The sequence below is a fragment of the Furipterus horrens genome, unplaced genomic scaffold (genome assembly GCF_987537825.1).
Source record: "Furipterus horrens unplaced genomic scaffold, mFurHor1.1.pri manual_scaffold_15, whole genome shotgun sequence".
NCBI lineage: Eukaryota > Metazoa > Chordata > Mammalia > Chiroptera > Furipteridae > Furipterus > Furipterus horrens.
Genome location: NW_028327185.1, coordinates 5,615,258 through 5,643,031, shown reverse-complemented (window position 1 = coordinate 5,643,031; position 27,774 = coordinate 5,615,258). Strand labels below are relative to the sequence as shown.

Sequence of the window (27,774 nt, the reverse complement as noted above, 5' to 3'; positions counted from 1 at the left end):
TTTTGATAACTTATACTTTCAAAATATTTTCACATGTACCAGCTCCTATGAGCTTTTAAATTACACAGTGATATAAACCAGTTAAACAATTTTATTTTCACTTGGTAGATAAAAACATATTCAGAAAACTTAATCCATTTCCTGTATTTATCATGAGGCCAGCTAATGCTGTCTCTAAGACTAGAATTTTGGTGCTCTGATAATTTTCTGTGTCCCAAATCACAAATCTTAACTAGATAAGTTTAGAGAATTATGGGAAATTCTATGACATTGTAATGTTCAGTGGTATCAAAATATTAATACAACATTTATATCTTCATCACCTCATCAATGTATTGTTAAAGACAACATGTCAATTAAAATGTCTCGTTCAAATGCTAGCTTTAATTTTTTAAATTTAGAGCAAGCCTCCTGATTTTAAGCGGGGATTTTTCTAACATTGTGCCCTCGTCACTTAAGGAGATAAAGTAGGAAGTGATAGTTCTGCAGAGTGGACTTGAGAAGAGAGAGGAGCCATTTCTTCAACGTCAGTAATGAATAGTAAGTCAGTAATGAATAGGATTTTATGACTGCCTACTGCATGACCTTATATTTTCCTTATTTCAATTAACCATGGGCATGGAGGAATAATATCTCCTTTTAATCCACTCCCGAAAATGGTAGTTTGCTAGAGCGGCCATGGGAAAGAAAAATCAGCCTGCGTGGCTTATGTAGCAGGAACTTATTTTCTCACAGTCTTGGAGGCTCCAAGTTAAAGACCAAGGTGTCAGCAGGTTTGGTTTCTTCCGAGGCCTCTCTCCTTGGCTTGCAGATGGCCACCTTCTGGCTATGTCCCTACATGTCTTTCTTCTCTGATGTACATTTCTGGTGTCTCTGTGTCCAAGTCTCCTCGTCTTATAAGGACAAGTCGGAATAGGACCCACACTTAAGGGCTCATTTTAAATTAATCACCTCTTCAAAAACCCTGTCCCCAAATGCAGTCCCATTCTGAGGACCTCAGGGTAAGAATTTTGTAGGGATTTTGTAAGGATACACTTCAGCCATTACAGTAGGCCTTTTATGCAGTGATTGTCTACAACTATGTACCAAGGTAGTGAAAATTACGCATTTATTTACTTGTTTGTGTCTTTGGGGCAATAATGCCTAAAGAATATTAGAACAAAATATTTTCGAGAATGCTGACTTGTGGTTGTTTCATTCATTAACTTACTCATCCACCCACTGTTCATGTATCTTTATTGTGTATTCGGAGGCTGGGGCTCTATATTAGTGTTTGCGCAAGGACTGACCTGGTGCTACGGGACACGCGTGGCCTTCAGTTTTCCTCGCTGTGTTCCCATCTCACGGATTATTGAGCATCCTTGACTAGAATCACCGGCCACCTTGGTTGTCTTCTTCGCTAGATTGTTAGTGCCTTGGAAGCAGGGACTGCATCTTTCCTATTCCGTACTAAAGGCATGGAAGGGCATACACACACAGCAGGAGAACAAAGATTATTTTCAAAAGGAAGGACTGGAGGAATCAATTCTTTTTCATTGATAAGAAAACTAGACATTATGTGGAGAATGTGCCGGGATGTCAACTGGATTCGGCAGGAAGTTCCGGACAGAGTAGTTTGTCTGAGACTGATAGCCAGATCCAAGTTGATTGGTACCAGAGACGTGACATGGGTCCCAATGCTTGACATCCGCCGGGTAAATACTGCTTCCTTGTTCTCTATATTGGACAACTCCAAAGACTATTGCAAAGCTCCTGAGCACTTAATTTGTGTACAACCCATGAGAGGTGCCATCCCATGTCTACAAGAATGACTCATCTCATTGTAATAGTCTGTAAAAATTGATCAATTATTTTTAACATTTATAGTAGTGATGTAATTAAATTCTCTGTAGTCACAGCTGAAATAGTGGTACATATTTAAACATAAAATAGTTACTTTATTATGAGTGGGGAACTTCAGATGAGTGTTAGTGAAAGACTTACGACGTAGACAAAGATTTGCTACTTGTTGATTAAAATCTTATTCCCATCCTGACTGGTGTGGCTCAGTGGATGGAGCACTGGCCTGCGAACCAAAGGGTCACTGATTCGATTCCCAGTCAGGGCACATGCCTGGGTTGCAGGCCAAGTCCCCAGTTGGGGGTGTGCGAGAGGCAACCACACAGTGATGTTTCTCTCCCTCTCTTTCTCCCTCCCTTCCTCTCTCTTTAAAAAAACAAATGAAATATATATATATTTTTAAATCCCATTCGCGTGTTTGCTATACTACCTTGTTACATTCAAACCTAGAATGATAGAAAAAGAGTTTGAGTCAAAATTTTTTTAAATGTCCAGTAGAGTTTAGGGAAGTTTGTTTCCTATATCCCAGCTTTTAAAGGCTATTTTGCAAAGATGATATACTTGTATTTGTCCTCTCTCCATTTTTTCTTCCCTATTGTGGAAATATATATAATAAATCTAGCAACTCCTAGGGGAATATTACTAAATTTGCAAATATTTGAATATCTATGTCATGTGAGAAGATTATAAAGTCACTTTCTGCCACTTGTGTGGCTCTATTATGCAAAAATCAAGGTGATACAGGCCATAAATTGTCTTAGGTCAGAACTCTGGGTGTCAAAAAGACTATACAGATAATATTAAGAGATTTCCCCCTCACTGAATCACTACTATAAAGTTAAGCTTGGTTTTCAAAATAGAAATCAAATACATGTTTTCCAGAGAGCTACATACCTGTAGTGTAGACTGAACTTCCACAAACTTTTGAGTAGACATGTCTCAGAATTCAGCATCTAGAGAAACCCCGAAAATGTGGGCATCTGGGGAGCTGGAAGTGAAACATGAATGCCAGTACACTGTCTTCCGTGCTGCGTCTCCGGAGTTTGGTGCTCACACCCTCGTCATATTTGCTCTTAGTCAGGGACACTGCAGCTCCTCCATAAAGTCGTTCTTTTTATTGGTCGTGCTGTTCAGTTCCCATCATAGGAGACACGCCGTCATAGGTAATCTCGCACCACTATCCTTCTCAAATCCTTTGCCACTTTACATCATAAGCAATATAAATTAAAGAGGCTTGGGTTCATGGCTATGTACTAAATATCGATACCAGGTAAGGCACAGTCCCTCTGCAGTTTGGAAGGCGTAACCCAGGGCGATGTGTAATTCAAAAGGCATAGCTGAAGTTATCGTGTACACATCTTGTTTATAGCAGCGTATAAAATACATAGCAGATGCCCAGCAAAGAGTTTTGCAGTGAATAAATAAATAAATGGCAAAAAAGCTATTTCTGAATGTGTATATTCAGTGAATTAATATGCTTTTTATAAAAAAAAAGAGTTCAACTCTATGTTTTGGATTTAACTGAAAGAAAATGCCTTGGGCTTTAGATAATAACATGATGAAGTATATTTTAAAAGTAGATGAGTATTGTTCACTGTGTTCATATGCATTAATTAGTGAGGCTACATCTAAGCCAAAGAATCGGCCTCTGCTGTTTGATAGTGTTTTAAAATCGTTATCTCTTACCTGTGTGATGCGTTGTCCTTTATAAAATGTTTTCACAGCTGCCTTATTTGATCTTGATAACAATTGTCAGTAGAGACGTTACAAAGAACATACTGTTCTTTCTAACAAAGGAAGAGACTTACGCCTGAAACTTTAGTGACTCACTTGTATTAGCCCAAATCGAGACTAAACTAGAACACAGGTCTTTGCTGACTCCTCCTCTCTGTCCCTCCTCCCCTCCCCCAGCCAAGGTCAACGACCATATCCTAATCTATTTTGTTCTGCTTTCTATTTGTTTCGTTTTGTTTGTTCTGAACAGTTTTGAGAGGAATAGGGGAGAATGCTATATTCAAAAAATAGATCTACTTCTCCCGTTTCTTATTACCTGTAAACCATACCGATTTTCACTTTCCTCTCCTGAATCTGTGCATTAAAGTCATTGTCCATCTAAAAAAATGCAGAATCCCAAAACCCTGATGCAGTGAGCCCCATTAATTATACTTCAAAGGTGCTATAGATTTATGAGTGATGGGCAGACAGACGGTTGGATGGATGGATGAAAGGATAAATACTTGTAGATGGGTGGATGGACATAAATAAGTTTATCTCACAATTTCCCAGATCGCATTAATGTGAAAATACAGATATGTCTCTGTAGTTTTAATAGTCATATTTCATGTGTTCACTGCCCTCAACTGCCAGTGGGCGGTCTCTGCCTCCTACAACACTCATGTATTTCTGGGGAGCCACATGAGTTTTCCCATGTGCACCTAAAATCACTAATTCCATTTCAGGATGCTATCTGCTCCTTGTCAGGACCCCAAATGATTCCTCTTTGACTTTGAAATCCCACTTCCAAGAGTTTGTGTTAAAGAAATAATAATGTGCATAATAATACAGTAAATCTTTATTATGTACTGTAATAATAAGAAAAACATGCTACTGAAGCACAAAACATGCTACTGAAGCACAAACGAGGGAGTCACTAGAACTGGAGGAGTCTGAGAAGGCTTCCTGTAGGAGGTGGCATTTGCTTTGTGATTTGAGGGCAGCATGCGAAGGTTTGCCAGAGGAGAAATGTGCATGTCTTGCCACCCAAAGAGATCGATTGGGTTTTGAAGACAGGGACTCCTTATTCCACTCATATCATACAGTGTCCAGCATGGACTGAGTTGGAATAAGCATTAAATTAATATTTAAGGATTGATGATGGACCTGCATGAGAAACCAGTCTCAGGTCACACTTTATAAGCTGACAGTGGCAGGTTTATGATCTGGGAAGAGTCCCCTTTGTTAATAAGCGTGGCCTGGCCAGGGTCCCCTGCAGCCAGAGTCCTCCTGCGCTGTGTTCGGAGGGAACTCGGCGGTGGGAGGCAGGAGGGCGTTTGGTTTGGGCCCGACCCAGCTGACCTCTGTGACGGCATTTTGTTACCTGGGCATTGGCGACAACAGCACCTGCTTCACAGTTATTTTGAGACTTGAATGAGAGAGGACAAACTGTGTTTAGTAGACTTGCCAAGGAGGAGGTCGTCAGTGTTACAGTCATTGTGACTGAATTCCCATTTGCCTTTACTGCCGTCTGCTGTGGAGCCCTCACGGATGAGCTTCTTCTCTCCCTGCCACGGGTAGGGGGACACTCACCGTTCTCACTGCGTCTCGTGAGCTTCTGTTAACAATAGGTCACGCGGAGTGAGTGTTAGTTTGCCACGTATTAACTGACTCCTAAGGTCGGTGAAGAATAGGATGGAGCTGTAAGTAATATCTGCCTAACTCTGGAAGGGCAACCTTTAGTTTTACGGGAAATAATCTGTAGCTGAGTTGTAGGACTAAAATTTGTTTAGAAACATTCCTGGAATGTGATCTCAGTTCTCTCTCTGTGCTTCGTGAGTTGTAAGCATTTATAAAATTCCAACGCCAGTTCCTGACTCCCTAATTCTGTCATTGTTTAGAAGCAAGGTAGGAGGTCAAAGAGCAGGGGTGGGAGGGGAGAGAGGGGCGGGGGCAGGGACGGGTGCTGCTCCAGGGCTGTGTTGTTATAAAAGTAACCAAGGGGGGAAATCTTGGACTCAACATACTATAATTTATTATCAATTGAGCCTGAGGGGTGCTCAGGTACCCTGACCGGAAGACAGCTCGCTCAGAGTGCCATCGGCCTGAGGAGGTTTGCATGGAAGCCTTTGTTCTCCCAGCCGCGGAAGGAAAGAGGAAAAGGGGGAAGCATCCGTCCCCATCATCCCAACTGACAGCAATGGTCCTTATTTTTAACTCCAAACTGGTGGTCGTCAATTCGTGGCAGGCTGGGCTCCCCCCAACCCCATGCCACCGACTACCGTCCTGGTAGAGGAACCAGGTCTTCATTTGCTTGTAGATACTCTCCTTTCCGCAGTCCAGTCCTCGCTGTCCCCGCCGTCAGGAGTGTGCACATGAGCGTAGCAGATGCCCGTGAGACCGTGCGCCCTCCTTCACACGGAGCTGAGCGCCCACGTGGAAGTGCGCCTGGGGTAAGGATGCTCCCAAAGGAGAGCTGTTGGCTTACAAAGGCAGCTAAGTAGAGGATACACTGCACACGCGAGGGAGAATCAGGAGAGGCTCCATGAATGAGATGAACTTGTAACAGGTTTTCGTGAAAGGGGCGTACGTGAATTCCTCTGATCAGGCGGAACTGAATGTTGATGATGGATAATTGCTCATCGGGCCCAAGTGAATCGCGTTACAAGTTAGGGTTTCTACAAGGCACAGAAGAGCAGGGTGTTCAGCCTAAAGAAAGCCTCTGTCTTTATTAATTATGAGGTCAGAGTCTGAGTTTTCTGCACCCGGTTGTGACACAGGGGCCACCCAGTGGCAGAGCCGATGGCGGCCTGGCGTGGCGTGTGCACTCCGGCATAGCCCACAGCTCTGCAGACGTCTGTGGAAAACACACCGTGCCTTACACCGGCCGCCTAGGTTGGGTTCTCACGGAGGTGTAGCCTAGAAGTGCTTCTCAAGCGGAGTACCGAATGACGGAGGGGACGCGCTCAGTACTGACCTAACGCTGGTAGACATCCGGGCGATGATTTGTGGGAAGGATGGCGGAGCGGAGAGGAGCAGCTCTGTTTTTTAGTTGGAAGGGGTCAGAAAACCTACTTGATAACGTGCATGCGAGAATAAAGAAGCAAGAACCGCTTTGCGATTTTCTAATGGGAGACACCAACAAGAGGATATAAATTCCTCGGTTTACACCAGGAGTTAAAAGAAAATCATTGCCTACTTATTGGTTCATTTTGTAAATGGAGATCAATGAAATTCTCTGAACAACAGCATGAAATCAATCAGAAAGTAGCATATAATTCCTGGCCTGTATTGTAAATTATAGTTTGCCTGGCAGTAATCGCTGGGTTTCCGTGCTCTGGGGTGCATCTCTGTGTAAGGCCAGTGGGTCCATTTCTGGTGCCCATCCGACTGACCTCTGACCCGCCACCCCAACTCCACCTGCATCTCCAACTCTCTGTTTGATCTTATGCAAATGATCCAGTCAGGCAACTGGACAACCAGACGTGTTGCCGAGGGGTGCTGACAGACAGTGAGGGTCCCGCTGTTTTCTGGGCTCCCCTCCCTCCGTGGGCTCCACGCGGATGTGTGTACACACCTGCAATTGCGCGAAGCCATTGACCCATCACATTGCCCTGGAAGGGCCCGATCACATCTGTGGAGACGTATTACTGAGTCAGCTGCAGTTAGGAGAGAGTTACTATTCGATTCCTCTTGGCTTTACATCTGGGATCGGTGTGTGTTTAGGGCTTCACCCCTGGAGGACGCCTTGGTCCTACGTCCCCCGGAACCCGCTTTGTCACTCTTCAAATTCTTAAAAAGAAAACAAAACTCCCATTCCAACTGTTCTTTTTCACATGGCTACCCTTCCCCGCCCCCGCCCGGTCTGACCCCCTCTTTCCTTGTCTGGTTTTCTCTTCTCTTCCCCAGCTCCTCCCATTTTCCAAGGCTTTCCCCATCCAGCCGTCTGGGCAGCTTCCTCTTAACACGTATCGTGTTATGTTCTGTCCCCTTCTCTTTCTCAGGCGCCATTATTCAGAGGCCACAAGTAACACTTCATCTTCTTATGGAAACACATCCACTTTGGGGCATCCAGTGCGGGCATAAAAATGACTCGGGTGTCAAAAAAGCTCTTTTCTCGGACTGGCTTTCTTTGTACTGTTGAGTTCATAGTTTTCAAGAATCCAGAGAAAACCCTCAATTCCCGTTGTAGCAAAGGCATCAGATTTCCCAAACCAAAGAGAAAGATTATTTTATGATATGACGTATCTTTAAAAAACCCAATTGGAAGACAATTTTCATTGTGCAGAGGTTTGAAAGTCTTGGCTGAATGGTTATCATGAGCATAAATGAGATGCGAGATGGGCATGAAGCGTGAATAAACCTCAGTCAGTAAGACGTATCCCTACCTCTCTGTGTCTGGGACTATCTGAGTCTTTATTTCTGCAACGTAGTGTCTGACGTCACAGCCCGCTGTCACTGCGGGTGGTCCCTCCCACCCCCTGAAGTATGAAGGCTTCCAGGGTCTTACATGGCTGCTTGGCATCGGGGGTGCATGCAGCATTCCCCAAGACCCTTCACCCTCTCTGCACAGGGGTCCCCCCTGAGATCACCCTCCGATCCAGGAGGTCTCCTCATTGCTCCCGAATCACACTCGGGGAAGCTGAAACCGCTGCAGAGCTTCCTGGGGCCCTGTCTGCCTCCCGGCACACACCGAGCTCTTGTCCTTTGCCGGGGTCTGTGCTCTGCCTGGAACTCTGCCTTGGAGACAGGCGTCGGGGCCCCTCTTCCCAGGCCCTGCGCATTTCTGTCTCCTTCCTTCTTTCTTTGATCTGTCCATTTGAGGAAACTGAGGGTTGGGGAGGGGAGGGTCTGTGCACTTTTTGTTTCTCCTAAGCATGAACCCTAAACCCCAAGTCCCCTTCATCCCCCTAATGGTTCCATCCAGAAGGGCTCTCTCGCTCTTCCTGCTTTCTGACCAGTCACATTCTGCTTCCTCCGTCAGTGAGACATATTTGTAGCTAAATGCTGACTTTATAATTTGAGGGAAATTTAGGGGAGAATTTAAATGAAGGGAAGACATGGGGCTAGGGGCAGAGAAGAGCAGGAAAAAAAGAAATATATTGATCTGGACCCCCATGGCACATATACCAAATATTACCGGGGTTCAGAGAGCACTTGACTTGGGGCTTCCATCTGAGACCCAACTCCATTCCTCTGGAGAATTGGCCAACCATGGAAGGAAAACAAAACAAAAAAAAAGATCCGCGCAGTGAAGGAAGAAACAAGGAGAAAAGGGGACAGCAATGGAAAATGGACAACTGTAATCGCACAACAAGAAGAAATGAATTAAATTTAAAATAAGAAGGAAACAAGGATAATAGACAGTTACTGCTGAGAAGGGCCAAGGGTCCCGTTCAACCTAGAAAACCTGAAATTATAGTGGACTCTTGCCCATGTGCAGCAAAGTCTCTGTCACATCCAACAGGTCTGGGGAGCTTTAGAGAAACGAGAGGCGGAGATTTATCCAGAGCTCGGGACTGAGGCAGCCGCTGCAGAAGAGCGTTGGGGAGGTGAAGACCTTCAGAGACCTGGAGAGTAGGGCTTGAACTCAGCGATCAAAGATCACAGCAAGGAAAATGCAGACGTTGTGAGCCCTCAGAAAGAGGCGCCTAGACCCCCATGGTCGCCAAGGGGCGGCTGGGTGCATGTGACACACGGAAGAGGTGGGAGGCCAGCTCTTAGATAGGCTAGGTTTTACATTAAGCATCTTGGAAATGATTCCAGAGATGGTCAGGCGGCGGGTATCATGATGCCGAATGTTGAACGCAGCAGAGATGAAGGACATTCCATTTGAGTCGGGGAAAGGGGGGCCAGACTCCGGGATGAATCATGACCGAGGATGCTGGAGTTGCCAAAAACAGGGCGTGTGATTGAAAAGAGCAGCCAGCCAAGGCTGACGTCACTGAGGAAACACGGACCGTGGCATGGGAGGTGTCGGCTCGGGCCTGGACGTACTTCTTCTTCAGTAATGAAGTGACTCTGGTCACCCGTGGCTGTCTTTCCTCCATCTGTGACACCCGCGTGTGTGTATCTTAGGAAATGGGACACTCTGTGTAATAACTAAATTTTAATTGCCTGGGTGCCCTCTGAGAGACCACTGTTCACATTTGGGGGTACCTTCGTCTCTTGCCCCCCCTTTTTTTAATGAAGCATTTATGTTTGGGGATTATATTTAGGCCTTCAGTCAAGTACAGAAATACAATTGTTTAAATCTTGGTCAAGTTGATTTATTCAACAAAATCACTGAGTACCTCTGCGAAGGAGCTATTGAGGCTATTTCAGGGTTGCATCGGTAAATGGCAGATGAGTTGATTCTAACGCTTGTATGCAGAACCCACAATGAGCCCGGCGTTGTGCCGGATGCTGAGGATACAAAACGAGGCTAGGACCGTCCCTCCCCATACAGAGTCCTCTCGGATGGACCGAGTGCGTGGTCGTGTGAGCAAATCACTGTGTCAGTGTAGTAAGCGTCATGCTAATCGTATGTGCACCGCCGTGGGAGGGAAAGGAGAGGCGAAGAGCTCCATCTTGTGCCAGAGGTCACGACAGGATGTGGCAGGGACGTGTGAGGAAAGAAGCAGGCGTGTGCACTGAGCGCGGACACCGTGAAGGTCAAACGGTGGTTGGTCAGGTGCAGAGGGAAGAAAGGAATTCAGCAAAAGGCATTACAGGCTCGAAGGCATTGTCACAAGCTACGTATTTGAATTTCAAAAGCAACTCCTGTTGTCTTCAAATATGCTTTAAAAATAATTTAAATGTCTCATTTATTTTTTACCAGAGCCGTCGACCTCACTCTAAACTCAGAAACCAATGTACCTGGTCAGGGACATTCACCAAAACAGTCAAACTGTTAAAATGAGAAGGTGAAACCATGCGTCTGACTGACAGTTGTCTATTTAAAAATAACCATAGTCTATTTAAGGGATGAAGCAGACTATTGCTATTGATTTTGATGGCTATTGATTCTTATTTTAAGCTTGACTTTACCAGTTCTAAGTAGGACTGCAGAGGAGGGGTGAGATCTCTGGCATAAAATGTGTCACTGAACATAAATGCTTGTTTCCCCCACACCCTAGATTTAGCAGTGTTTACGCCCCACCAGTTTCTGCTCAGCGCGTGCACCCACGTGGGGTGTACGAACAGCTCCCTGGTCCGACTGCACACGGCCCAGCTGCCCCCGGAGCACGTGGCTCCCCCGCTTCTGACCGTCCTGGATTCCAGAACTATATACGTGCAGTAAGTAGAAGTGTTTCTGTCACACGGGGGTTCACGCAACCGTCCCAGCGCGTCCCATCACGGGAAGGTTTTGTGACAGAGAATTAATTTTATTGTGATTAAATGCATGGGAGTGATTAGTTCAGTGGTTCTGGGAGCCTTTGATTATCACTCGCCAACTTAATTTCCATTTCGTCTCCATGCAATCAGGCCACGCGCCCCCTTTACGCAGGTCCTGTGCGAACGCCAGCTAGGGGAGGCCTGACCGCCTACATGTCGGCCTGGGCTTTTTGTGGGCGACGCCCTGTTTGCAATAATGTGGAATTGCAGAGCATCCGTACATTTTTCTTTTTGAGGCTAATCGGAGATCTTCTTGTTCCTTTCTGTGGACATCACAAAGGAACTTTTACCTGTAGGCATGTTCAGGTTATTTTTGACATTAGTGATTCTTATCTATTTCCTCCTACAAAAGGCACTGGGTGTATTGAGTATTGATTAAAGCTGTCTTATCATCGGTCAGTGCTTGTTTACTTCATCTCTCTCGGTTTGGGTTTTCTCATCCATGCACCAAGAGTTTGGACTAAACCGATGCTTGTTCAAGCTCAAGAACATCATCCACACTCCAGTGTTCCGATCTGAACCTCTGCCGTTAGCATTCCCTGTTGCCTGCAGCCCGCCCCACACTCGTGTACCCCAGAAGATCTCGCACTGCTCTGAGTGCCCCTCCGTTTACCGATGTCTGTCTCTTCCATGACTTGTCTTTCCTTCTCGCTGACCCCTACAGCCCCCGCGTGGAATGCGCTCTCCCTTTCCTGCCAAGCCCGGCCCATCTGTCACTGCGCAGCCGTGCATCGAGGCCACGTGCCTTCTCGTGGGCGACGTGTTACTCCCCACTGCGGCCCCGCGCACCCCAACTTCTCTGTGTTCGAGAGCTGCAGACAGACTGCTGGCTGCTCAGAAGTTTAACTTAACCCCCATGATTGCTCCGTGGCTCAAGTTCAAAATCAAATGCTCACTCCTATGTGTTTGTATTTATTAGCTAATTAAAATGGGAAGTAGCTAGAGAACAGGCGCTATGTCTTATTTTCTTTAAACCATTCAAAATAGACATGTAATAACTATTCGGGTTTCTTTTTTATAAAGTAAACCACTTCTGGGTTTTCGGTGTGCATTTTTACTGTGGCATATATCCAGATTTGTATGTGTCCTATACCAACGATGCACATTTCAGGCTTGACTTGAATGAAAGATGATAATAATGCTATATTTTTTCATTCCTAGGTGGAAACAACCGAGAAAAGTAAATGGAATTCTGGAGCGCTATATATTATATATTTCAAATCACGTGCATGATTTTACAATTTGGGATGTCATCTATAACAGTACAGAACTTTTCCAGGATCACAGGCTACAACACCTTTTGCCTGATACTAAATATCTTATCAAGCTGGGGGTAAGTTCACTTTACCTTTATCACGTTGCCTGTCGCTTGCTGCTTACCTTTGTCCCATTCTCTCTCCCTCCCTTACAAAAAAATAAAGAAGAAGAAGAAGAAAGCTCATGGATTGCTATTCACACTGGAAACTCACTTCACATCCTGAATGTGAATTATGTTGATCTAAGACCCACATTTATTTTATATTATGCAAAAATGGTAGCATAACAATCTGAGTCAGTAGGTTTTTCCAAATCTAATTTAGGATTATCAGAAATTATTTCTTCTTTATTATTTGTAGAATGTTGTAATTGTTGAGGCTTTTTCTAAAATGCTTGGATTAATAAGGTTATTTCCCCATGGAGCTTATATTCATTTGAAAACAATGCACAGTATGAAAATTTAGGCCTTATTTTTTAAATGAAGGTTTAAATGACCCCCGGATATTCTTGATTGTTATTATATTCTGGTTTACATTACTCTTCTATCTCAAAAGAACAATCACTTAATAAAACCCTAGAATCAACATGGTTTAGAGGTTTCTTTGGCCAGACAATAGCAATTTTTTTCATGCAAAATAGCACTTTTATACAAAGGTCTTTTTAAAGACCTTGATATTCCTGTGGAATTTATACTCAGTAGTTCCTTTTGTTTTTTGATGAAATGTAATCTTTTTTAAGTTTAATAGCACATCTGAAAATAACTGAATATAAACATGAGATGGTCCCTATTTGTTTTAAGCACACTCTTCATTTTATAGCAATACCTATATAAGGATATTTGCTTTGATAAATGCCATAGAAAATATTCTGCTCTTGATTATGAATAAATTTACATTTATGTAGACACTGTGTATGCATTCATTTTACTTAACATGCTCTTGAATGCTCTAAATATTATACCACGAGAAAATAAACTACATTCAACTATGGCTGCACGTCTGACCTGACACCGTGGAACAAGGGCAGTGAGACAGTGCTCCAAATCCTGTCCAGATCCTGCGCCGTGTGCCTAGGCATCCCGCACACAGTGCGTTTGTGAACAGCAACTTTGGTTACTTGGTTTAGCACCCAAGATGTAAGAAATGTATTAACTTGATTTTCAAAAGCTAATACGGAAATCCACACTATTCTCAAAACAGTAGTAAAATTAAAATCTGGAAAATTCTCTGTTGCTTAGAAGCAACCACAACTAAACAGCAATTGTCATGATCTTGGTTTTTATCAGAAGGAGGCAGATGGCCTGAAATAGGTCTCTTCTCCAGGCCATTTTTAGGATACATGACACAATCGATAAAATCCCGCCATTGCCCCGACTGCTTAGTTTAGTTGCTTGGGCGTCATTCCACAAAGCAAAAGGTCGCTGGTTCGATTCCCAGTCAGGGCACATGCCGGGGTTGCAGGCCCGGTCCCGGCTGGGGTGTGTACGAGAGGCGACCAATCAACGTTTCCCTCTCTTATCGATGTTTCTCTCCCTCTCTTTCTTCCTTCCCCCTCTCTCTAAAAATAAGTAAATAAAATAAAAAATAAAAAAAACCCACCCTTAGTCACCTATGTTTTATAAACCTATAATACCTTGAAAAATAAACTAGATTGTGCTTCTACTCTCCTGAGTTCCCATTTAGATTTTGCCACTAACGCTGTGGGCTAAGGCCAATGTACTTAACTGCTCCGAGTCTTATGTTTTCCACACCCCAACATTCTATGACACTAAAAAGGTGACCCCGAACAGTGTCCTGTGGAGTGAAGCAAGACCCACCAGCCACTGAGTCACGCTCATGCATGATGTCATAAAGATGTGGACGTCTTGCCCTAACACTTGTTAATAAATTCGCTCACATTTTTTGTTTATTTGTTTTTATTTCACTGTATTTATTAGGGCAGAAAATACACTAATATATGTTCAGGAGGTATTCAACTGAAATTTTTTTTTTTTTTACTCAGCTCTGTTAACCAGTTAATTAAATGAACCAGAATGGTTTAAGTTCATCTTGGATAATTGAGGGATTATTGTTTATTTCACAGTTTAAGTATAATAACTGGCTTTCAAGGCCATGAGATTAGTAGACAGAGAGCGGTTCTCAGCCCCATGGAGTTGCCTTTATAGATCGTCTTAGCATGTTGACTAAGTGTTGGAAACCAGAGCGTGCAGATGGCAAAGCCTTTAAGCAGACAGTAGAAGAGAGGAAAGTACAGGGGACTTGGAACCCCTGTGGTTGTCGCTAGGCCGAGAGCTAGTACGTCACTTCACGTATCCTCATTTAATTTCCTGTGTTGACTGGACTATAAATCCTTGAAGGGTAGAGACTGTCTTTCGAAATTCTGTCTGCAGAGCAAGCACAGTGCCCGGTAGGAACCAGAAGCTCAGCAAACAACTCTTGAATGAATGAACCCTAAGTCTGTTCATTTCATCAAGAATCTGAAGCTGTGATATACATTAATTTTGCTGTAAAACGTCAGAGTTGAGGACTATGGGATTCCAAACATGACTTTTCCACTAGAAGAAACAGCAGAACATGTTCTTACACTCGACAAATGGCGGATAGCCCCTAATAACAGTTAAGGAAAGAAGATCGTAAGACAAGCATCAAGATATGTGGCGTCTGATAATTTTCATGTGACTTCTAGATATTTGCCTCTTAATGAAAGTTGCTTTAATTCCTAAAAGGATTCTTGGAAATGATAAGCTTAACTTTTCAAAAGGTCATTTCTAGATAATTTGGCCTTGTTCTTCTTCTTCATACTTTAAAATACGTTGCATTGTTAACATCCTCAGACCCTACTTATCAGAATATAAACGCTTGGAAAGAGAATGTTAGTTTTGGATGTTCCTAATAATCATGTTTTTAAAGATAAATAATATGCTTTTATTAGTTATGCATTTTATTAGACCCAAACAGTCTCCTTTTTGATCAGAAGTTACTCATCATTTCAGAGTAGCGTTATGACTTTGTTTCTGTTTGTTTTTTTTAATGGCTGTAATTGATGAGAGCTACAGGAGATGGTTGGAGATACCTTATTTTAATAGCTCAGAGGCTTTCAAAGACGTGGCCATTTCATAAAGCCACCTTTATTCATTCCCACGGCTTCCTTTTGATTTTCCAAACCAGAATTTTCATAAGCATTCAGTTGCATTGAATGCAGTGGCCTCTGGCCTCTGGCAGGTCAAACCAGGTCCTGATTGGTTCAATTTCATTTAGATGATATCAGTTAGATGAGATCACTTTGGGAAGCAAGTTTAAGAACATGAATTCTTTATTGATGGGCTGCTCTCGTAACACCCCCAAATGCATGCGAAATAATGTGGAAAAAGCAAACTATTTTGTAGATGATTCTGTTGTTTCTGCAACCCCTTTATAAATTCTGTTTCATTTAGAAAAATCTCTCATGAACGATTTAGATTCTTAAGAAGTTCTTTGTCACATTACTAGTTTATGGATCTTCCACGACAACCCAAAGAACAAGCTTTCCAAATCAGATGATGTCTTTGTTATCCCAGGGGGCATCATAAAATTCTCAAAAACAGAGTAAATTTTAATTGACATTCTGCTTTTAAAAAAGTAATACGTAATTGTATGTCACATAGTACAGTATTTGTTTGGGGAGAGTTAGGGAAAAGTCTTAGGTTATTAATGAGAGCAAAATAGTGACAAACAGACTATCAGAATTGAATCCCATTGCAGTAAGAGTTTAACAATAAGATGCTTCGACCTTTTTCCCCTCCCAAGAGGAAAAAACTGTCTAGGAAATGTGGAAGATGGACTATATCCCTCTGAGGACTGGAAGGAAGCCTCCTCTGACCACTTTCCTTTGATGACAAAGCTGTCCCCGCGGCCTCTTTTCCTGCCACGGTTTCTGGTGGACGTGTAGCGTGTTGGAGATGCTTTGATTTTTCTGATTTCATGTTCAAGTGGTTGTTCGTGGGCTCACAGTGACGTGTCCTTGAGCTTTGAGTGTGGGTTTGACCACAAACTCAATTGATTCTTCTTTATTTGCAAAGACCCTGTCCTCAGGAGGAAGGAGGATAACTTCTCTCTTCCATACATATGCACATCCCACAGCTGAGAATTAGAGGAAACCCAGAGGTGCTTCAGGTCCCCGATCTTAATGCAGTTTCATGCCCCGGCCACAGTTTGTCCCATCTGGACCTTGCTTACACTGATGAGAAATTATCCTGAAAGCGTGAGCTCGTATTGCATTTGTACAGTAGCACGTTAGGATGATCCCTGTGTCGATGGACCATGTATTGTTATTTATACCTGTAATGAATTATTTGCCATAATCTTGCAATATTAAGCTTCAGTATAAAAAATCTTAAAAAATCAGTCGGCTTTCTGCTCTCTTTAGGGAAAAGGATATTGGCTAAGCACAGTCATTCCCTCATTATCAAACTACAGGCCCAAAGAAATGCAGAGCTTTTTCAGTCATTTATGTTAGTAATATCTACCTTCCATGAAACTGGACTAAGTAACTGTCTGCTTTTTACATCGTTGTATAGATCCTTATTGATTTGGTAAAAACTTAGTGCTTTCTGAAAGATTTTTAATTTTCATGGTGCAAATGAGAGTTGAAACCTGGAGAGATGCAGAGCAGAGCATCAGTGTAATTATCAAATACCTGTTATATTTATATAAAGCTGTAATGGCTGATATTTGCTAGCAAATTTAGTCTAGAAATATCCTGTGTGTCTGTCTCAATTTCCTGGAGGAATGCTGATCCGGCAACTTAGGGAGTGAAATATGTTTCTAAGACATTTCGGTGTTTATTTGAGGATCATTTGCATTTTATTACAATAGTGTACACGGAAGTTTCCAAATACCTTTAGCACCCATATTTCTGTTTTTGGCATCAGTGACTCCTTATTGGGGGATGGGGGTTCTGTCATCCCTTTAAGCTTGCCAGCCATTTAACAAAGCCCGGCTCTTCTGGAGCAGGGGTATGATCTGACCCTTGAAGGCATTAAGCAGTCACTCCACAGCTTCTCTATTGTTGATTTATGAGAAGTATTGTTTTATTCAATGACACTGTTATACTTCAGGGGTATTGGTCACACTGTCGTAAATAAAAGGCAATTATATTTCCTATACGTATGTTTTTTTATTTTAGAAGTCACTGGTTTTATCCTGAAGTGGTCTTCAGTCTCTACTACTTTTTCATGGGGTGCACACACATGTGAGTGTGTGTGTGTGTAATTCATTCTACAACAGGAACCTTTGTACAAGGCTCACGTCATAAGATGTCTTCACCCAGTCCCTACACAGGGGTGGGCAACAGCAGGGTTACAGGTGTCCATCAGGAAAACAATCATGAATGAATAACAATACAAGGCTAAACCCTGCGGTTGGCACACTCCCAGCCCTAGACCTGCTTTGCCCACCGCTCAGCCCCTTACCTCCGGGCTGTCACTTAGGACACATTCTAGTTCATATCTTCCTTCCTTTGGGGTTCTTTTCTAATTATTGGAGATGGCTGTCTCCTGTCCTTAAAAAACTAGTTAGATGCCAAGCCTCAGCATTGAAACCAACTTACTTTTTGTGGTCAAGGGAGCTTTAGTTCAAAGAATCTGAAACTCTTAGTATGAATTCTCTTCAGCGCTCCCCTAAACTTTTTGGGACCCAGAGTGAAATGTGCTTTTTTCTTTTTTTCCACCTCTGTTCAGGCTTGCACGGGGGGTGGGTGTGCCGTGAGTGAGGCCAGCGAGGCCCGGACCGCAGAGAGCACACCCGAAGGCGTGGCCGCCCCCCAAGCCCACTCCTATTCACCCCACTCCTTCAACGTCTCCTGGACTGAACCCCAGTTTCCGAATGGTGAGTGAACCCTTTCGGCCTCCCGTGCCAAAGATGATTAGCAAAGGCAAATTAAATATTCCAAATGGCAGCGTATACGTGGCGCTTCATTTTTAATGATCATTTTAGCACAACAAACCCCTGAGATCGCATCCTTGTCTGTAGCTGGGAGGCTGTGGTTTTCAGGCCGACGCAATTTTGGTGGCTCAAAGGTGCTCCCTTTTGATAGTTTCTGTGTACTGCATCTCTTTGTTTAATATGTTCCTGAGAGGTAAGGAGAGCCGACGGGGTTCCCCAAGAAGGCCCTTGCGAGAGCGCCATTGCCTTCCCTGTGACTTCCTGTTTTTGACAGTCATGTGCTCTTTCTGGGAGAGGTACAGAGGTGGGACATTCACACACACATTGTCTTTCAGATGCTTTTGATGTAGAAAGTTCCTCTTAGCAGAGAACACTGAGAACTCAGTATTTGTTAGTATGTTATTTATAGACATTCCGGCATACTGTTTTTAAACAATGCGTGCGTTAACTATATATACATTTATACTCGCTTCACGTGAAGAGGACTGTGTCTATTTCCAGGTGGTGTACACAGCTTTGCAGAGGTTAGCGAATAAAGTTAGCCAGTTAAAGTTTGCTAAAAGAAACACTTTACAAAGAATTTTTGTAATAACTGGGGGTAGGCATTATGCATTGATTGAAAATGTTTTTACACTTCACCCAGCATAGTGTCGTTGTTCAAAACTGGGGAAGCTTACACAACATCCCATTTTGTTCCTCTTTAAGACAACTATCAAGAAGACTTTTAATATCATAGGAACTGTTTTAACTTACTCATTACTGAACATTGAAATGGCCTCCTTCAGCATAGCTGAAAAGGATAAAAGAAAAAAAATTGCAGTTTTATTAGTTTGTCTTATGTTTACTATGATATTAATTATTCCAGGCATCTCATTTTAATTAAACTTTTGGCCAATGCAGTAGATATATTTGAGGTAGCAGAGAGAGCTTTAATACTTAAAGTGAGTAATTATCTCTGCTATTGAAGTTATTCCTGTGCTCTTACAAATTTCCTTTAAAAAATAAATGGATGTCTGTTCGATACTTAACATTAAGCAGTGGAAAATCTTGTCATACCTCATGCTGCACAAAGAAGTCTAGCCCATAGGTGGCCATGACAGCGCTAATGATTTATTTCCGTCGGAATGCCGTTAAACGCCATGCCGTCATGGGCCCAGCAGAACACGTCCCTTCATCCCAGCTGGTGTTGCGACCGGCTTTATAGCTGCACTCGGAATCCCAGGTTCACTAGAGAAATACGTTCTGCGTTTCAGAAAATCTTCGCATATTATGTCTGGTGCATTTACAAGCGGTTTTAAAATATTCATCGAACAATAAGAATTTGGGAGGGTTTGGGGGTTTGTGTAACCATTTTCATTATATTCTAAAGTCTGGTATTTCATCTCATCAGGATTTTAAAAATGTTTATTGTAGGAAAGTGATTAGACATTTATAAAGGAATAGTGTCATTCAGTTACTTTTCTTCCCTGCTTTTCTCTCTAGTTTTTCCGAATTCACCAGGATTTGATGTCTACTGTCTTTTGTCTGGAAAGGAATAATCTGAGTTTTGGGAAACATTTTGTCCCTCGGTCTTTTCTCGAAGCCCCAGTGCTTCTCTCTAAAAAGGGAAGCATGAGGTCCAAACTCTTTATTCTGGCATTTGGATCCTCCCAAGCTGTGACTCAGCTTGCACTGGTCACTGTCCAGTCTCAGCACTGGGCAGCGCGCTGGTCCCAGTAGACAGGTGTTAGGGAGCTGCCGAACGAATGACTGTTTGCTGCAGATGGAGACAGTAGTGACTGTATGTGCATGCGAGAAGCACACACAGACGCAGTCATACAGAGCACACAGAAGCACACTCACAGCACGTTTCATGAGTATGTCATGGAGGTGGGATGATGGCAAAGCCAGAGGAGAGGCCCTCCCTCTTGGCCTGCCATTAAAACTAGACCCTTGACGTCAGGTCTTCTCAGCCCGCAAGTTGGTAGGGACTCGAAAGAGAGGCCACCCCTGGGGCCGGGACTCTTAGCATGCCTCACGGGAAAGGGTACGTACTCCATGGCAGCCATCAGGGTTTGCTAATGCGCAGATGGGCACAGTAAGAGAGGAGCCTAAGAGATGGACGTTGCAAGATTAGACGAGGGTCCTGTGGTCTCCAGGAAAGAAAGAGGAGATGAGGAACCTGCAGAAACATTTTCATAATTTAGCCTCTTATGTTAGCCCAGTTATTGAGAATATACGTGGTTGTGTATCCAGGCAGTTGCAATAATGTCAGTAAGGAGAGGAAAATTGTAGGAAGTTGCTTATTTTTGCAGACTTAAACATAGAACCACGAGAACAATAGAATGTTATCAGAAGAACATTTCGTTTCATTTTTGAGCAGATACATTATTTCAGGAATGGGTGGTAGAGAAACCAATTGACTATAGATCTTTGTATACACATTCTATATTTGCTGTCCTGAAGGATATTAAGTGATGCTAGAAGGTACATTAATTTTTATAATCTATGTACATGAAGGTGTCTATGTAAATATTAAGTACTCCTCCATGCAAAGAAAGGATTTGATTCCCTGCTAACATGACTAATAATCGTAATAATAATAACAGCCACAATTGATAGCTGTGTGCCAGATACTTAATTCTCATAGCTAGTCCATGAAATAGATATTATTATTTCCACATTCAGATGTAGAAACTCCAGTTTATAAGTATTAAGCAACTTAATTATCAAGGCAAGACTAGTTAAGTAGGAATGTAATACAAAACAAGATGTGAATGACTCAAAAATTCATGATTTTATTCACTGTACTTCTATCTTAACTTTTTGTAGAAATGTTTATACAGTAGGATCCCATCTCGCTATGTGAAAAAAAAAATTTAGTTACTTTGACTTGTCTAAAGTTGTATTCTCAGTGCTAATACTTATCTCCGTTTTGATTTTTCTCTGGTTTTAAAGAAATACCTGTTTTCTAAACTTTTTATTTTGGTATCAGTTTGTTTTTTTTTTAAGCCAAAATGTGGTCCTCTTTCCTCTCCTGGAAGTTCTCAGTTTTAATAGGAGACGTGGATTATAGAATTCAGTGAGTCACTTAGGGAGTCTGCCTGACAGTTGGGAGCCAACCCTGCGTAACTTTTATGAAACACCTCCACTCAGCCTGTCAGGTAGAACTTCCCGAGCAGAATCTTTTTCAGGTCGCGCTGCTTCCATTTTTAGGAGAGCCCACGGTAATAGGCATCCCTCCACCGGGCGAAAGCCGCGCACTCTTTTCCTCTCTAATTGAAGGATCAACTCTGCGCACAGGGACCTGTCTGCCACATCTGATCATCGTCGGGCCTCGGGGGGAACCCTCGGATGATACTCACGTTGCTGGGCTGTCCTGGAAAACAAACAAACAAACGTGTTTGGAGCATCGGTATTCACTAGGCATGTCGTTTCTATGGCACACGAAAGCACGGTTGTTTAGTTCTTACAGTAAACAGAATTCCTCGTTTTAAACAGAGATCCGTTGTATTAAATTGACATTGCGTTGTGCTGGCATGGAGTCTCCTTGGTCATATATGACAACCTCCTGAGCACCTCAGGAAATGCAAGCTGACGTAACACGAAGAAGAGTTACAAAGTTATACATCCCAGTGGATATTCTCTGTGGACAATTATGATTCCACTTCCCTGTGAAAATTAAACACCTTAAAAATTCGACCATTATGGAAAGAGAAAGGTGATAAACTTGGAACTGCTTACACTAGATAGCTAATGGGAATTAAGTATCCACTGTGTGCATTATCCATGAAAGGCACCGAATTTATAGACCTGGATTGAATAACCCGATCCCCTTTGACACGCAGCATACTGGTTTATTTTCTTACCGTTGCCTTACTGGCTATTAGCATAAGACAATAAGCGAGAAAAAAGCCCCAAAATATAATACCATCCGGTGTAATTCAGGTTCCGTTTCTTTGTCGGCTATTTGTCTTCTGCTTCTCTCAACGTGCTCTGCAAACTTCCCTGCTCAGCCCTGGGTCCTAGGCAGGCCTGCATTCTCAAGGGCACAACAGGCCTCTTCTCTCTCTCTCTCTCTCTCTCTCTCTCTCTCTCTCTCTCTCTGGTTTCCTGTCGGTTCGCCCGTGAGCAGTAGCAGCGAGAGAGGAGAGGATGAGGGGGGAAGGCAGTCCCAGAACCTCCTTCCTGCGGCTCCCGCCCTGCCTCGCTCTGGGCTACAGGGCTCCGTTCTAATCTAACCGGGGGCTGCAGCCCCTTTCCCTCGGGCTTCCTCTGACTCAGCTCTTTGTCCGGCTTCCTGAATCCGTTCTCCCCCGAGGCTCTCCACGTGCAAGGACGGGCCAGGCTCCCAGCCCCCGGTCTCCCAGGAGTCCTGGCCATGACTAGCTGGGGATGCTTTATGATCTCTTACGGCTCTCCCTTGACCCCACCCTTCTCTTCGTAAGCAGTCCCTTCACTAAATTATCCTCCGTTGTCCATTCCAGTTGCCACGAGTTCCCTGCTGAGACCCTGATAAGAGTCCTAAGTCTCATTTAATCCCACCGTGCAGAATCTGGGGGGCTGGATAAGTGTGAAACGCTCTCCTTCATTCTAAGAGAAATGTGTGTCATTTGCTCAAGGCTCCTGTGTTTACATGATTCAATGCTGTTAGGAACGTGGCCTATTTGCACGAAGAACCCAAGCTGCCTGGACGTAGTCTGTCTATTCTTGAAGTCACTTCAGTTCCAATCCTGACTCCCAACACTAGCCAGCTGTGTGACCTGCGCAAGTCACCTAACCTCTCTGTACCTGAGTTTTCTCGTCTGGAAAACGGCGATGACAATACTGCCTGTAGCCCTGGCCTCTGTGGCTCAGTGGGTTGGAGCATTGTCCCGTAGACCGAAAGGTTGCAGGTTTGATTCCAGTCAGGGCACTCGCCCAGGCTGCAGGTTTGACCCCTGGTCGGGCACATACCCTGGCTGGGGGGTGAACAAGAAGGCGGCCGATCCATCGTTCTCTCTCACATCAATGTCTCTCTTTCACATCGATGTTTCCTCTCTCTCTCAAAGCAGTGAAACAAAAACGTCCCTGGGTGAGGATAAATTTTTTTAAAATAATACTGCCTGTGTTATAGCAGAGCTGTGTGCAGAAGGTTAAAACGCAGTTCCTGCACCCCAGGTGCTTACAGTGCCTGCCACCTCCCGAGTACTCTGCAGTGCGTTAACAAATAAGGTCATTTGACTTGCAGAGAACATGTATTATGAATATCATTTTAGAAAGCAATAAAAATTATAAATGTGCGTAATTCGTTCATTTTTGAATTGGAACACAAGTGGCCCCAGTTAATGGGGTGCAATGGGAAGAGCCCCATCCTGGGACTCTTGGGTTTTATTTCTGTCTCTGTACTAATGAGCTCAGCAAGCTGATAGTCCAAGGCTTAGAGCCGGTCTCATCCTCCGGAAAGAGACGGGGGAGGACTCAGGGAAACACCACGTTCCACGGAATCAGGAGTCACGTCGGGAGGTGCTGGCTTTCCTTAAGCCGTTCTCGGCTGCTGTCTCTCAGTCATACCAAGTGTCCTTTATTACCTTTCCAGGTGTCATCGCTAGTTACGGGCTCTACCTGGACAGCGTGTTAACTCACAACTCCTCAGAGCTCAGCTGTTATGTCGATGGATTTGCACCTTGGAGCCTGCATTCCTTCCGAGTGCAAGCGTGCACGGCCAGAGGCTGTGCTCTGGGCCCACTGGTGAGTCCCCGCACATGGAGCCTGGGGGTGTGCTCAGTGTCATGTGACGACATGAGCCTGGGGGTGCGTTCAGTGTCCCATGACCACACGAGGGGCGCTAAGGAGAGCTCTCTGCACGGCTAGTCTTTCAGGCAGGATGGGGGATTTTCTTTTTAGAAAAGTTTACCGAAGACTTAGTAAGAGTTTATATTCAACATAAATTTCATGGCTCTTCTGAAGGACAGAATTATCAACGTTTCCCTGAAATTTCTAAATGTATTGGTAAGTTGACCAGCGTAGCAGTCAGGCATACAATTTTGCCTAACTTAGTAACATATTTAAAGTGCATTTTTCCTTCCCCATAATGGGTTCTACAGCTAAATAAGTTTATGATTAAAAAGTGAAAATAAATGAAAGCCCATAACTGCCACAATAGGGCAACACTGCTCCCCAATAATTGGGCTAATCAGTTAAAGGGTTGAGTTCACCTCATCTGTTAGAATGAAGTATTTTAATTTTATTAGTGTAATACAGCTTCATGAGAACAGTTTTTAAAATTGCATTTATATCAGCTTTTGATATCCACATTTTAGAAATCTATAATATATATATTTCATTAGTAGCTAAAAGATCAACAAAATTATGCTTTTTATTAAATAATTTTGAAAACCCAATTAATAGTACATAATTTTCATAGACTAACATGACATTCTTTAGTTTCAAAGCATCATATTTTAATTTTGTGCATTGTTCTTGATTAATTAGATTTACCTCCTTTGAAGGGAAATGCTCATTAGTTTTAGATCCTTTTTGGCAACCTCCCCTAATGCGCTATCATTTTAATGCACTCTGTCTTCATTGAGGAGTGTATTGTATAAATATTACCTTGAAAAACCAGCTCTACCGTTTAATTTTTGTCTCCTTATTTTTCATCACACCTCCCATTTTGTTTCAGAAATTGGTTGCTTTCCAAGATGCTAACATCATCTGCCCATGGAATGGAGCTGTAGTCTTTATTGCCACTAAGTATTTCATAGCCCAGACCCTCGGGCGGTTACTTACTCTTAAAAGCAGGAATGGCAATAGGCCAGCTTTTCTTCTCCATTCAGAGAAGGAAAAGAAACAAAGGAACGATTAACAAGAGATTGAAACTTAGACTTTTTCAGACAGAGAACCTGCTGATTGTGGTTTCTGGCTACTACACTAGCTCCCACCCCATCTCCAGGTGTTCTTGCAACTTTAAACAAGGGGATCGTGGTGATTGATCTGTGTCCTGCGTGGACAGTAGATGATGTTAACTTTAAGAAATCCAATGCCACAGTGCCCTGATGGGACGACAGGGAAACAGAACTGGGTTGTAAAACCTGCTCTGCTGACGCCTCATCCACGCCAGACTTGGTCCTGATGTGGAGGGGCCTTATTCTCTCCCCTTGGGACTTTTCTTTATCCTGCGCTCAGTATGCGGACGCCTTTCCCCGGTCAGTGGTCCAGCTCTGATCACTGGAGCTCAACAGTGACGTCTTTATTTAGAACAAGTCAACTCTATGCTTGCCAGGAAGTTAGAACCCATGGTCTTCAATAGATTCCTAAAATATTTTGTACCGATTCCATTACTCACCATGCCCTTAAGAGATTGTCTAGGAGTATTCTAAGTAGCCCAAGATATCTGTCACAATCATAAAGGATATTACAGATTCGGGTCTTTTTGTTGAGGATTTTTTTAATGTGTCCTATTGATTTAAGAAGTCTGTGAATCAATCTTAAGTCAGGCTTTCCTGTTATTGAATTACAATATGATCCTCAACAAAATTCAGCTAAATGTAGTGATTACATATACATATTGCAGGCATTCTTTAATCTGAAACCCAATGTTAGAACATTTTACTGAAACAAAATTATATAATTGCTCTTTTTAAAATCTTTTTCTGGCAGAAACCAAAGGATACATTTTGTGAGAGTCAAATTCTTGGTTCATATAACAACATTTCTGAATAACTTGGTTTTTAGAAAACCTACCTCTATATTTTATATCTGTTATATATTTAATATCATTTTTCATTTATGCAGGGAAACACTATTCAGTCTTCTATGACATAATATTCTACAGACATGAATGTGTTAAGGTTTACTCTCAAAATTGACAAATTCTCATATAATAAACTAAAAAATGGTTTAAAAAGGACAAACTTGATAAAATACAATATTTTAAAAATAAAAATGCATACATAAATTCCATATTCTTACCACTTTAATATAGTATCAGCTCAATATGTTGTTTTCCTCTTTAGCCTCAGTAAGTTTATTACCTGATATTGATGGTTCAGAAGGAATTTCTCTGTGTTCATTTGGAGAAAAACAAGGTTTCTTTGTGGTTCTCGTCCATTAACACAATGTATTTAGTTTGTAAGGACATTCCCATGTAAAAAGCAGTTTACAGTGTCTTAGATCCTAATTTTAACATGCTCATATGCATTGCCCAATTAAATCTAGTAGTTGGAGTTTTATAAAAGTTTGAAATAATGGAAAAAAAGAACAGAAAATGCAAGAGAGAATTTTTTAAATGCTTTCCTTACTTTTGGTTATATCGTTGAATTATATTAGAGAGAAGCCCTCTACATTTTGTGTCTCTATAGAAAACGGATGTGTCCATAGGAAGCTCGCTGTGCTCTTTTTGGTTTGTGTCCACTTAGCAGGCTCAGATTGGGGGTGTCGTGACAGTGTCTGGCCTTTGGAGGTTCACTGGGCTCAGTTCCCGGGCGCCTCCTAAAGGTTGGAGCCTGAAAGTCTAGGTCACTGCTGTGTCCGGTGGTTAAAAAGCCGGTGTGGGTTCCCGGCGGTGGCGTGCCTGTACAGACACACACGCAGGCACACTTGGGTGCGACACTTTCACACTCACTCTTTCCATGCATGTGTCCTGAAGACATCTAGATTGTAGTTACAACGGATGTTACGGTCAGGAAAACACTGCCTGGGAGATCGCCCCCGTTTCTGTCTGCTGCTGTTCCCCACGTCTCCTCGGAAACATTCTCCTAAACTCGCGATTTCTCAGCTGTGACAAAAGGACAAGAACGCCCGCTCGGAAAGGCTCGCTGTGAATATTTAAATGAAGTATCATTTATGCAAGGGAGTCTGGTACTTGGTGAGAGCTTCATCAAGACTGAACGTTTTACTAAAATGCTCTGATGTTTTCACTGCACATGGTGTACGTGTGTGTTACGCAAGGTCTCCAGGTGAGGGCCAGGCCAGTCTTCCCGAATGCCTCTCTCTTCACATTCTTTTTATGGCGAGGTACAGCAAAGGGTTAAAAAAAATTAAAAGACTTGAGTCAGTGCAAAATGGTACACTTGCCAAATTTAATGTGGAGCAAACCTGGAGTATTTATTTATCCAGACACTTAAGGAAATTTAAAAAATATAACTTTTATGTGAACCAGATATTTGAGGATAATAAAATAATTATCTGGAATTGCCCTAATTCTTCAATTGTTTGAGTCTCATTTTATTTATTTATTTTTTTGGAATCCTTTAAAATCATTTTTTTTTTGCAGTAATTTAAACTTTATGCCTGGGCATGATAATATTGTTATTTGCATTGTTATGGACTATTAAAATGATGAATTGATATTTTTCCAGTCAAGCTTCTTGATCATTCTTTGTACACAGCTATTAGACAGAAACACAAAAATGAGCAGGAGTTACAGATGTAAAGAGCACTATAGCCTTTCTCAGACGAAAATGAAGCATGCCATGACCTCATAGTTATTAAATATTAACAGTGTCGTCTTCACATTTATTTTCATATATGAGAAAGTGAACGGACTCTAACAAGGGAGGGTTTCATAACTGAGAATATTTGCCTTCTTGTAAGGCATGGGCCTACCACTTCAAAAATAAGGTCACAATTACCGACTTTTTCAAAAGAAATCTCAAAAGGTCAACGCTTCCAAGTGATGCTTATGAATTTATGGTGATGAATGAAC

The 27,774-nt window shown here is 42.7% G+C and overlaps 1 protein-coding gene across 1 annotated transcript in view; it reads left to right on the top strand.

The window, feature by feature from the left end:
• Positions 1-27,774, top strand: part of USH2A (usherin) — a 462,824-nt gene that overhangs the window by 228,024 nt on the left and 207,026 nt on the right. The window contains exons 32-35 of the mRNA XM_090263490.1: positions 10,671-10,830; positions 12,091-12,262; positions 17,903-18,050; positions 23,665-23,816. Coding sequence (XP_090119616.1) covers positions 10,671-10,830; positions 12,091-12,262; positions 17,903-18,050; positions 23,665-23,816 — 632 coding nt within the window. The remainder of the gene's footprint in view (positions 1-10,670; positions 10,831-12,090; positions 12,263-17,902; positions 18,051-23,664; positions 23,817-27,774) is intronic.